Raw genomic sequence first — 13,519 nt, forward strand, 5'->3', positions numbered from 1 at the left:
CTACAGTCTAACATCTGTCACCATATATAGAAACTTTTCTTCTTGTGATGAGAGCTTTTAAGATTTACTCTCTTAGCAGCCTTCAAAGATGCAATACAATACTAACTCTGGTCTGTATTAACTATACATTACATCTCCACGATTTATTTGTTTTATAACAGAAAGTTTATATCTTCTGATCTACTAGAGAAAGCTTTCAGCATTTCACCATTGACTATGGTGTTAACTGTAGGCTTACATTTCAGGTCTTACATTCAAGTCTTTAATCCATTTTTTGAGTAAAATTTTGTGTATGGTATAAGAGAGTGGTCCAGCTTCATTCTTTGGCATGTAACCATCCAGTTTCCACAACGCTGTTTATTGAAGAGACTGTCTCTTCCCCACTGTATATTCTTTTTTTGTTGTTTTTTTTTTCTTTTTTCATTCATTTTTGAGACAGAGAGAGACAGAGCATGAGCAGGGGAGGGGCAGAGAGAGAGGGAGACACAGAATCCACAGCAGGCTCCAGGCTCTGAGCGGTCAGCACAGAGCCCCGACGCGGGGCTCGAACTCACAGACTGTGAGATCATGACCTGAGCTGAAGCCGGACACTTAACCGACTGAGCCACCCAGGCCCCCCCCCCCCCCCACTGTATATTCTTTGCTTCCTTGTCATAAATTGACCAAATATGTGTGGGTTTGATATTTTGTTTTATACAAGTACTAGGAACCAGCTGGAGGGGAGGAGCAAAACAGACTTATCTAGATGCTAATTCTAATCAAACTGTGATGGAAGAGCTACTCCAAGAGAGTCGTACAGCTTTGTAAATTATGTCCTTTTTTTTTTTTTTTTTTTTTTTTTTTTTTTAGTTCATTATTTTTGAAAAAGAGAGCGGGTGCAGGGGAGGGGCAGAGAGAGAGATGGGGAGGGATCCACACTGTCAGTGTCGAGCTTAAAGCTCAAGCCCCAGGTCGGGCTCTGTGTTGTTAGCGGAGTTGGGGATTCTCTCCCTCTCTCTCTGATCCTCCCCTACTCTCTCTTTTTTCTCTCTCTCTCTCAAAATAAATAAATAAACATTTTAAAAAAGAAATTAATTTTTTTATTAAAAATTGTTTTTAATGTTTTATTTATTTTCAAAAGAGAGAGAAAGAGTACCAGCGGGGGTAGGGCAGAGGGAGAGGGAGATATAGAATCCGAAGCAGGCTCCAGGCTCCGAGCTGCCAGCACAGAGCCTGATGCGGGGCCTGAACTCATGAACTGTGAGACTATGACGTGAGCCGAAGTCAGACGCCCACTGGAACCACTCAGGCACCCCAGAAATTAATTTATTTTTTAAAGTAAGATGATAAGCTATAGAAAATTTGGGAAGAAAACCCAACTCCCAATATGATTAGTATTAAAATAGTGGTTGTATTTCCTTCTAGTCTTTTTATAAGCATCTTTTCCTTAAATCTTACCTATATTAAAATTTTTATCTTATGCCCTTTTCATTTATTATATTGTAAGCATTTCCTCATGCTGCTGTCTCACCTTCAGGGCCCCCATCTTTTACAGTGGAATGAAGTTCCATTAAGTGAGTGGATTAGGGTTGACCTAACTAGCTCCTATTGCCTGATACTCAGGCTTCTTCCTGTAGTGTTATGCATGGTTTGAAGAGTATGTTGACGCAGTACAGCGGGTGAGAGGCTGGAGCCTTCCCTCGCCATTGCTGGCTGGCTGTTTGGCACACCTTCTGCTTTGGTCAGAAGCTCTGTTGGCCAACTTGCCTGAAGAGCACAGGCATTTTCTAAGTTTATTTTTGGTTTTATTAACTACTAGATCTATGAGGCAGCACAATACTCATGTTTTAAAATTTAGGGACAACTTTTTGTTTATGTTCAAGTAAAACCAGATGGACTTTTCCATTATTTTTCTTTCAAAAAGGCAAGGAATTTGTTCCTCTGGAAGAGTGGTTGGGAAAACATGGAAAAATTAGGCATGGTCCATAAAGGTCAGGACTGGGATCAGGGGAATGAAAACAAAAATGAACTTTGAGTTTTGACAGTTCCTTCCATTTTCTTTCCTAAATCTGTGTTTTTTAACACCGGATGGCACATCAGAATCACATGAGGAAGCTTTTATAAAAACATTGATCCCTAAGCCCTATCCCCACTGCTTCTGATCTAACTAAATCTATGCTGGTGCCCAGGCACATGCAGCTAGGGTCAGGATCCACTGTCCCAAAGGCAAGGGGAAAATAACATGGAAGAATAGCCAGCCTCACAGCCAGCAAAAAATTTTAAGATAAAATGACAAATATTTGTGACTATACGTGAGCATCAAAAATCATAGAATATGTTGAGCAAAAGAAGTTGGACACAAAAGATTACATGTGGTAAGAATCCCATCATTTTGGTGCCCTTACATGGGAGCTTTGAGTCTTTTCATCTGGACTCTGAGCCTTGGTGCAAACTTGATGAGTACCTTTTCTTTTCTTCCTTTACTCTCATTTCAGGGGCTTTTCAAGGAATGTGGTCGAATTGGAACACTTTCATGTCGATTGCTTAGGTTGCAATCCTCTAGCTGTGGCTACTCTATGGGGAGGAAAAAGCCTGCCTTTTGGCTGAAAGTTAGTACCCTGGAGGGAATGGTAATAAGACCCAGAAGCTTGATGCCCTCTCTTTATTCCTGTCCTTATACAAAGTTGTCTGTCTTGGGCACGGGACAGCCACCTAAGTCACCAGGACGGCCACCGATCTTAAGACTCCAGTGTGAGGTTTCCTCCTCATTGGTCTAATGTAATTCCCCTCCAAATCTCTGGTGTAGCCGCCTCTGGCCAGGAGACCCCCACTAGGAGCCAGCCGAAACCAGTACTCAATTGAATTAAAACCCAACTGGGGACCATTTCCCAGGGAAGTTGGCTATAAAGCCTATATGTGTTGGAATGTCACTTAGATCATGATAGATTTCTATCTTTACTGTTTTCTGTCAACGTCTTCTACTAACTGCTACTTACATTACAAAATTGGCTAATTCCCCCTTGTAAAACTTTTCCAGTATTTTCCTTGGGTTAAAAATGGCAGTTTCTTCTCAGCCTTTTTGATAAGGCAAACTCAGTCCATACATCAGCACCCATCTGTATTCTAGGATGCAATGGGGAAGGGGGGGGGGAGGGAGGGAGGGACCCTAGCATCCTTCCTTCAGGGGCCCTTAGTTGGCTGGTCAGTGATCATAGCAACTTTGTTCAAGGGATGCCTCAGGTCACTTTAACACCAGGAACCTCTGACACATCCTGCGTGTGGGACGCCAACTGGGAGTCGGGATTCGGGGGGGGGGGGGGGGCGGTGTGAGGTGGCGGATCTCCGTAGTAATGGACCTTCTCTACTTCTCTCTCTAGGAAGGAGGAGCATGGGAGCTCCTCTTCAGTTCTCAGGGATCCTCCCTTGAGATGCCTTTTCAATCCAGTGGAGACAATTTGCATTGCAAAATTTAGGAAAGGACTGATCTCCCATAACACTGCATTGGCCTTACTAGGATCTAGCCGTTAGATCTCTTCTGCAGGAAATCTGGCAAATGGATAGAGGTACCCTAGGTCCAGGCATTCACGGCTCTAAATCAGGACCCAGACGAAAAGTCCTCTTACAGAATGCATTTGCCTAAATGTGTTTGGTTAGTAAACTCCCTCCTGACATACTGGATGTCTAAACAGGCCTCCTCCTGATAGAACTAAGTCGCTGGAGGAAACCCAGGCCATCCCTAATGAAGGGGACACTTGACTCTCTCTGTGTTCTCCTGCTAATAGATGTGAGGGCCTCTCCTTCATTCATTTCCTGGGTTAATGGCTATAATTGGAACTAACTGTGGTTAGTCTACCTAGGGACGGGGACTTTAAGGAATATTCCCAAGCAGCTGCCGAAACTCCATTTGTTTCGGGGAAACAAATGTCTGCCTTCTCCTACCTGACATGGACTCCATATTTCCACTTTGGAAACAAAACAAAACAAAACAAAAAACCTGGTGCCTGCTCATCTGTCCAAGTGGACAGGCTTTAGGACCAATTAGACCTCTCTCTCTCTCTCTCTGCCCTCTGGAATTTTATCTGCCTTCAGGCCTCTGGGTAGAACCTCACCTCTTCAGCCTTCCCCTCCTCCTCCTCCTATTTCTGCACCACCTTGGGTGCAGCCTGCACAACCATCATTAGTGCCTCAGGCACCATTGGCTCCTCCTCCCACCCTCTAAGTCAAGGAGTAAAGGACACCTCCTTGGGCTCCCCACTTCATATTCCCTGCTGATGTTCCAGGTAAAAACTAAAAACAGGGAACAAATTGATTGACTTTTAAGTGGATGCAGGGGTAACATTTTTGGTATTTAAACGAATTTAAGTTTGCTGGTTTGAGATAAACCTGTTTATCAGCATTAAATATAAAACTTTTTTTTATTCTATCTAGGTTTGCTGAAGGTCAAATAAGCTCAAGTTACCTCTGCAATGTGTTAGCAAGAAGATGACTTAAAATAATGGTTAATTTTGTCTGTCTTGAAGTTTTCAGCAGTAATTGTTAAGACAGCTTTCAAAGTCTTTGGTAACCTGAAACACTAAAGTTTCGATTGCACAATGAACGGGATAGAATTCATTGGACATCTAGGTCTTTTCCAAATAGAATGGAATGCTAAAACATTAATTAGGTTTGCGCTTTGACTTCTTATTGCAGAGAAACTAAGGCTATTTGGGTCTGTCGGCAAACATGCTTGTGCTTAAGTGGTTCATAAATTTGCCATCTAAAGAATTCTGGTAACCGTTCACAATCGGTTACTACTAAGTTTTCACTGGAAACTAAGGTTTCTAAGAGTTAAAATTCTGCTGAATGTAGTTAATACTAATAGAAATAAGGGAAACAACTCAGTATGTAAAAATGTAGGAAATGTGTAAGAAGAATATAAGGAATGGAAATACATTTTTGTGGAAGGTAAAAGAAAGTAATCTTGTCCTAAATGAGAATGGCTGTTTGGAGAGAAATGGTTTGGAACAAAATCTGATGGCAAAGGAAAGTTGTAGAAGGTTCATGAAGGAAAATCTCTGGAAAGGAATTTCATGTGTGGTTAGGATGCACTAAGTTTGCAACGAATGGATTTTAAAAGTACACTGGTATAAGGTTAAAATTCTGCTTTTCTCTCTGCTCAAAACACAAAAGTTTTCTTGGATTGTTGATCTGCTCTTGATAAAAAAATAATATGCAAAATTTTTCTCTCTGGTCTGCCGGAGAAAACCGAAGCTTTGGGTTTCCTCTTTATCAAGTCTTTGATTACTTCAAGTTAAAACTTCTCAATGTGAAAGGAGCTAAGTTCTGCTAACAACTATATAACCCTACATATTTGCCTTTGGAATCTCTCAGTGCCACCTTGGTTAAATGAATAAATAAAATTTCTGGGGCGCCTGGGTGGCTCAGTCAGTTAAGCGGCCGACTTCAGCTCAGGTCACGATCTCGCGGTCCGTGAGTTCGAGCCCCTTGTCGGACTCTGGGCTGATGGTTCAGAGCCTGGAGCCTGCTTCGGATTCTGTGTCTCCTTCTCTCTCTGCTCCTCCCCCATTCATGCTCTGTCTCTGTCTGTCTGTCTCAAAAATAAGTAAAGGTTAAAAAAAAAATTTAAATGAATAAATAAAATTTGTAATGAGCAGTAATCCTGTTTAGGTTGTGCTCTGTAACTTTCTAAGGTTTTAACAAACTTCCCAAGATTTAAATTGTAAATGAAGTCTTTTTGACCAGTTAGGCCTTTTTTTTTGGTATGTGAAGTTACTTGGAAAACACTGTCATTCATAGTAAACCTTAGGTTGTGTTGCATGGGTAAGTGAATGGGTAAATGCATGGGTAAATGCTCCAATATAAATGCAAATCCTGATGTTTTAATATGTTTTGGTAATAAGGTCGGCACTTGCTATGCCGATTATTGAAGTGTTATGTGTCCCAAAAATAACCGAATTTCCTTGTCAATTGCATCTTATTTTTAATTAAAAAAAATTTTTTTTTAACGTTTATTTATTTTTTTGAGACAGAGAGAGACAGAGCATGAACGGGGAAGGGTCAGAGAGAGAGGGAGACACAGAATCCGAAACAGGCTCCAGGCTCAAACTCAGAGACCGCGAGATCATGACCCGAGCGGAAGTCGGACGTTCAACCTACTGAGCCACCCAGGCGCCCCTGTCAATTGCATCTTAATGAACTCTCATATTAGATTGTTACCAATGTCCGTTTCTGAGATTTTGTCATTTATAGTTATTTGTTCTGATGCGTATAAGAAAACATGTTTCATCTTCAAGGAGACTTATACAAAGAACTTTTAGGACACATACAGGCATTTGACATCTTTAAGATTAATATTAAGATGGGTAAGCATTTTCAGAACTAAAAAGTTGCATTGAAACAGAAGAAGAATTAGTAACATGGGACTAAATGAACTGAAAAAGATGGGTTATCATTTTGCAGCTCTTGTTTTGAAGTATTGCCGGTTCTCTAACATTTGCTCTTCCAGATTAAGGAAACTTTCTCAAGATATCTATGATATACAGAAATGTCATAAAGTATTTATTTGTGTACAAAGTATTTAACTTTTCTCTCTGCCTAAACCCTCTCAAATTCAAAAGCTCTCAGTGAGCATTCTTTCTTCCGTGGCCATCATACTTGTTTGCCTAAGTGTGGTAGAGCCCCTCCCTAAGGAATGTGGTGAAAACCTCAAGACCAGGGAAGGCAACCTGGCTATGTGCACGTGCGCAACATTCCTCACGACTCTGTAACATAGACCGCCCATTCAGACTGTAGGTTACCATATGTGGGAGACAAAGGAGCAAAAATTATACAAAAGGCAACCCTCTCCTGCCCCCCACGGTGCTCAGGGCTCAGCCTTTTGGGTCTTAGCCCGCTGAGCCTGTGCTGGCACAAATAAAACTGCTTCCTGTAAAGAAAAGCCTTGGTGTCCTGTCTCTATGTGTATGTCTCACTGCTACATAAGTTCAATAAGAATCTGTTCTCCTTGGAACAGGACACCATTGGAAATATTGGTAATTTTACCAAGGCTTTAACTGGAATGTCATATTTGAGAGACATGCATAGACTCAGTTATGACCATACAGTTAAAAGGAACTAAGGTTGACTTTATGACACATGCAGCCATAAAGCTCCTTGGCTAAGTTCCCAGCAGCCTAACCAGGTGAGTAAAGAATGTCACTTCCTGGCAGGTGCAGGAACCTCGGGATATCTTTGGCACCTTGTGAAGAGGAATTCGCCCAAATCTACAGGTGTTGCAGGCATGTCTGACAGCAAGTACTTGGCTTGGCTTCTGGCCTGGAGAGGCTACTAAAAAGTTCAATCTGGAGATTCCTTCTAAAAAGTTCCAGCAAAGTAAAATTTAAAAGATATATATGATCAATAACTGTTCTTGCTGAACTTCTGTAAATAATTAGGCCAAGTTTGTTAAAACTGGACTTGTTCTACAAACAAATTGGTTTCCATTTGGCTGTCTTTGGAAATGAGGGTTTTTAGAGGTTTCAATAACAGGTTTCAATAACACACCTTTACGGATGTTAAATTCTAGTTCTGATCGTCTTAAATGTTGTTTGCCTAAACTAGACAACTTGAGGTAAACTTCAGAAAAATTGTCATAATACCACAGGTATGGACAATCTTCTTGCTTGTTATTCTGTGCTGATAATAACAAAAGCCCAGGGGCATATGATTATCTAAACAACTGGAAAATGGGATGGATTCCCCAAAGATTGTATGAAAAGACTTTTCTCCCTGTAGACCTATCAATAGATAAAGACTATAGTCCTTTATTAAATTATTCACTTTATTAAGTTATTCACTTGAATTATCCAGGTTAATTCATAAATCTCTTAAGTGGATATGCAAACCATAGTCTCCCTAAACCTGATCTGACATTTACTAGAAACCCACCCCATCCATATAAACCCAGGAGACCTGGTAAATTGAAAGTCCAATACAGTAGGGAATTTCACTCCAAAATAAAAGGTCCCCTACGGGGTCATATCATATACTCCCACTGAAGTAAAATTAGAGGGGCACTCTTTACGGGCTCCTATATCTAAAATAAAACCTGTACCTCCTTCAGAAAACCAATGAGCAAACTAATGTGCCTTCTTATTCTTGTAAACCCGTGGAAGACCTCAAACTTTTGCTCAAACTTCTCTTATGATGGTTGTACCTTTCTTTTTCATTCTCCTTTCCCCAATTTATACTAACAATTCCTTCTTAAAACGGGCCATTCAAAAGGATCACAAGAGACATCTGAATTACTAATCAGAAAAACCCATCTGATTCCTGCTGCCTGTTCCCACTCCCATTGGAGGATGCTTCAAGCCTGACATCTAAAAATCTCACTGGTAGCACTGGTAAACGCTGGGTTTGTAATTTGCTCTAACCATTAACCTGTATTTTTCTTGTTTCTATAAAAGCACCTTTTATTGATTGACTAATTGCTTACTAAACAAAACAGAGTCTATGTGATGGTTAAACACCACCTGTTACACAGTTAAAGCCTTCAATGACTCTCAATAACATTATGCACAGAGCAGTTCTACCAAATAGAATAGTATTAGATGTTTTAACTGCTGCACAAGGTGAAACTTGCACTCTCATAAAAACAAAATGCTGTGTATACATTCCAGATGACCACAAAAATATTTCCGGATTTCTAACTGACATGAATACTTGAATTGGTGCTTGAAACAATCCCTCTCTTCCCTTTAATGATTGGTTAAATTTCTGGACTGGAGGATTTTTGTCAACTACCAAAGGACTTTTGTTTGGGCTAATCTTTCTAGTTATTCTAATCATGTTTTACTGTTTTCTGCCATGTCTCTCTGCCTGGTGCTAAGACTCCATCACTGCAATAACTTCAAGCCAACAGATGATCCTTTCTACTCAGGAAGGTTCATACACATTGTCCACCTTGGATTCAGCTGCCTCTGTCTTTTGTAACTCCCCTATACCTTCCCCAACTGAACAATATTGACCCATATAGGTAGGGACATTTCTACACCCCTACTCAGCAGGAAGAAGCTACAGAAGATGAGACCTTCCACTTTCAACAACCTTAAAGATTTAAGGGTCAAAATTTTTCAGTGGGGAGCATGGGGCAAGCTGGGGGTAAAGTACAGGCTAACAGCAACCCCCCACCCCCGCAGGTAGGACATGTATGATAGTCCTTGGACACTCCCAGCTATCCCAAAACAGGAAAGGACAAAAAACAAATAGTCTCTACCAGTTTACAACAAAAAGGCAATCCCATCAATGGCCAAAAGTCCAGGAACTCCCTCCGGTCTTAATGATAATGCTTTGCCAAAGAGATAAACAACTTTAGCTTGACAATATCTAGGCTTCCAGTAAGTCTTTAGCATGTGAAAGTCTCTTTGGAAACTTCCTCTTGACTTTATCTTTCCCAGACTCTATAAAAGGGTCACCTCCACACTTGCAGTAGAGAGCTCTTCCTGCCCATGGGTCCTGTCCCTGTGCTTTAATAAAATCACCTTTTTTGCATCAAAAAAAAAAAAGAGGAAGAGAATATAAAATTTTATCCAAGCTATGATAGTAAAGTCATAAAACTATGTTTAAATGACAGAGACTAGGAGTAAACACAGAAAGGATTCTGGGTAAGCAATTTCTACACATATTAGATTCAGGATCAACTCACTTGTCAAGAATTTTGGCATTTTATATGCCCTAGACCTAACACTTCATTCTTTCAACTCCCTCTAATACCAAGGCAAGATGTGGAAAGAGCCCTATATAGGTTATTCACTTTTTTTTTAAGTTATTTATTTATTTATTTATTCATTCATTCATTCATTCATTCATTCAGAGAGTGAGCAGGGCAGGGCAGGGCAGGAGCAGAGAAGAGAGAGAGGAGAGAGAGAATCCCAAGCAGGCTCTGCACTCTCAGTGCAGAGTCCAAAGCTGGGCTTGAACTCACAAACTGTGAGGCCAGGACCTGAGCTGAAATCAAGAGTCTGTCACTGAACCAACTCAGCCACCCAGGTGCCCCTAAAGAGCCTATTAGACGACTGAGTTCTAGCTTTAGGTTTGTAAGCAGCATGAACTGAACCACACATACTGAACCACAACCTCCCCTGACCATGGTTTCTACATTTTTCAGTATTATGATGATCAAAGCAAGGTAAGGGATACCAGTGACTCTAAAAACACTCTGCTCTACAGCAGTAAACAGGGGTTTTTAAATCATTCTCATCAATGTGATAATTACGCAGGTAAGAACACAAGAGAATAAGAAATTTCAGCCTAATGGAAGGAATAGAGCAGAAGACTACAGAGCTGGTAGGAGAAAGGTGGATCACGGAAAAACAATGAACAATAACTAGATATGATAATAGCTGTGTGCTAAACACTGTTCTAAGTAAGTGCTTTATATATAGTGATTTACTTAATTCTCAAAACAACTTTCTGAGGTAAGTGCTGTTATTTTACCCATTTTAAAGATGAGGGACCTCAGGCACAGAAAGGTTACATAACTCACCCAAGGTCGCACAGCTAGTTTCTGGAAGAACCAGGATTTGTTCCCAGGCAATATGGCTCCAGAGTCCATACTCTGAACTACTCTGCTACATTCCAGAGAGGAGGAGAGTGGGAGGAATCTGGTGGAATGATGAGCAGTGAATGGCAGAAAGAGAAGGAAGTTCAGAAACACATTTTTTATTGAGCACCTACTATATAATCAGAACTATGGATAAAAAGATGAATAAGACCATGGCCCATGCCCTTGAAAAGCCTACAGTCTGGTGAGGAAGACAGGTAGTAACTCACACTATTTCAAGACAAAGTGGCAAGCTCTGAAATAAGTACAAAGAGGCATGTGCAAAGGGCTAAGAGGAGGATACAAAGAATGAGTACTTCACCCAGCCCAGGCTGGTGGGGTCAAGAAAGGCTTCTTGGAGAGGTGCCCAGGTGGCTCAGTCGGTTAAGCGTCCGACTTCGGCTCAGGTCATGATCTCATGGTCCATGGGTTTGAGCCCCGCATCGGGCTCTGTGCTGACAGCTCAGAGCCTGGAGCCTGCTTCAGATTCGGTGTCTCCCTCTCTCTCTGCCCCTCCCCCACTCGTGCTCTGTCTCACGCTGTCTCTCAAAAATAAATAAACGAAAGAAAGAAAGAAAGAAAGAAAGAAAGAAAGAAAGAAAGAAAGGTGGGCTTCTTGGAGAAGGTGACTCCTAGTCTAAGAATTAGGATTTGAAATGAAGAGTTGAAATGGGGAGGGGGTGGTCCAGACTGAGCAAAGTATGTGAAGGGGAATAAAAGCATGAAGGCAAATGAAAAGGGTGTATTTGGGAAAAGGCATGAAATCCCTTTCCAGAACTTTTTTTTGTTTACCTCATATGGGCATCCATCTGCTTCAGAAGTTGCGCATATTCTTTACGCAGTGCTTCCTTCTCTTGCTGCAACTTGGACAGCTTTTCCGACAGTTCTCCGTTGCTCTTGAGATGCTGAAAAAACAAATTTTTTTTAAATGAGACCATTCTGTGCTGTAAGGTTGGAAGTCTGAAAACTACATTTCCCAGACCTTCTTGATAGCAGAGTTCCAGCTTAGTTTCTGGGAATGAGACGCACTTGAACACAGTTTGGAAAGCACAGGGGGAGGAAAGCCCACCGTTCTCCTCTAGCACTAGCAGGTGGGTGAAGGGGCTGCCAGCAGATGGGACCTTTCCAGGGGTTTCAGAGAGTGTTCCTGCAAATCTCCCATTCTGGTGCTGCAGCAGTTGGTTTCCCTAGGATTTTCTTTTCCTTTCCTTCCTTCCTTCCTTCCTTCCTTCCTTCCTTCCTTCCAATGTTTTATTTTTGAGAGAGAGAGAGAGAGAGAGCGTGCGAGCATGAGCAGGGGAGGGGCGGAGAGAGAGGACAGAGGATATGAAGCAGGCTCTGCACTGACAGCAGAGAGCCCTGTGTGGGGCTTGAACTCACAAACTGTGAGATCATGACCTGAGCCAGAGTCGGACACTCAACCAACGGAGCCACCCGGGCGCCCCTCCCTGGGATTTCTGAACTGGGGTTATTAAAGGCCAGCAGCATTTCTTTCTGACCTTCTCCTCACCCTTACATCTCCCTTCCAACAGTTTGTAAGCATGTGATTCCCTGTGTTAAACCCATTCTTGCTTGAAATACCTAGAGTAGTTTCTGCTTTCCCGATAAACCTAAGGGGTGAAATGCTAGGCACTCATTACTAGCTATTATTAGCTATGATTAGATCACTCGGGTCTATGGAAACAGGAAAACTGAGAAAGTATGTTTATTTACTTTCTTACCTCATCCGATTTTTCTTTCTTGTTTTCCAAGTATTTTTTAAGTTTGGCCTCCTGTTGCTGAATTCTGGATTGTTGCTGAGAACTGGTTATTTCCAGTTGATTCCCTTTATCTTGTAAGATTCTCACTTGCTTTCGTAGCTCATTTACATTCTGATCTATGAGTTTCCTGAGGGCAATTAATGTACATTAAATCACACCGGATTTATGAAATTCTTTGACCTAAAATTGTTATACCATCACAAGGGATTTTATTAGTTCAATGAGGTCGGGTATGTGTCCATAAAATAAAGAGACTGACACAGGGGACCTCCTTTGTGAGGCTTTTCTCAATTCTCTCTCTCATTCATCAAAAAAACAAAACAAAACAAAAAAAAAACCACCCCTCTGAAAAAGAAAATAACTCCCCTTATTTCACAGAAGAAGCTGTGGCAACAGAGAGTTTTAATTAACTTGCTAGGACAAGATGGAGGTGGGGCTCTAACCCTGAATCCTCTTTTATTTCTACTCATCCTCACTGCTTTACAAGTTGAGTCCCTTGATTTTCTTGGTTCAATATAGGGTTGTAAGTTACAAACACTACTGATACTAATGCACACATGTTAACGCTGCAGGAGCTGAATCATAAATGAGCCTGTGTTTGATGAGGAAATTCACCCTTTTTCAAAAGGGCCAAAAGTACTTAACTCCTTCAGAGGGAATCTCATCAGACTATAGTTGTGGAAGATTTCCGACAAGGCTCTTTGGATCTAGGAGATTACCCAGAAGAATATGATGAGGATGCTGAGGTAGCACTTACATGCTGGGTCATTAAAGTACTGAGACGGGACAAGCACTCCCTTTCTCTAACTTCAGTTTTCTGAAAAAAATGATGGTTTACTGGCAAAGATTGATATTTGAGACGTGGGACTCCTCACTCTCAACCTCCAGCACTTCCAGCTCCTGTCATGGTTCCCGATATTAAGTGCAGGCTTACAGGCTCTCTAAGCTGAACTTCTCCCATTCACATCCACCCCTGCACCAGCACCACCCCCTTCACCTGTTTCATCATTATAAACCTGAGCAATTCCCAGCTATTACTGTCCACTTCTTTTTGGTTCCATTCTTTCTTTATTATTCTTTTTCTTTAATTTTATTTTTTATTTTTTAAAATTTACATCCAAATGAGTTAGCATATAGTGCAACAATGATTTCAGGAGTAGATTCTTTAGTGCCCCTTACCCATTTAGCCCATCCCGCCTCC

The 13,519-nt window shown here is 41.3% G+C and overlaps 1 protein-coding gene across 10 annotated transcripts in view; it reads right to left on the reverse strand.

Annotated features, from left to right (window-relative positions):
- Nucleotides 1-13,519, reverse strand: part of CCDC30 (coiled-coil domain containing 30) — a 124,265-nt gene that overhangs the window by 18,967 nt on the left and 91,779 nt on the right. For all 10 annotated transcript variants that reach the window (XM_078452005.2, XM_078452006.2, XM_078452003.2 and 7 more), the window contains 2 exons: nucleotides 12,280-12,445; nucleotides 11,351-11,463 (listed from right to left, as the gene is read on the reverse strand). In XM_078452005.2, coding sequence (XP_078308131.2) covers nucleotides 11,351-11,463; nucleotides 12,280-12,445 — 279 coding nt within the window. The remainder of the gene's footprint in view (nucleotides 1-11,350; nucleotides 11,464-12,279; nucleotides 12,446-13,519) is intronic.

This window comes from Panthera onca, chromosome C1, assembly GCF_046562875.1.
Source record: "Panthera onca isolate mPanOnc1 chromosome C1, mPanOnc1 haplotype 2, whole genome shotgun sequence".
NCBI lineage: Eukaryota > Metazoa > Chordata > Mammalia > Carnivora > Felidae > Panthera > Panthera onca.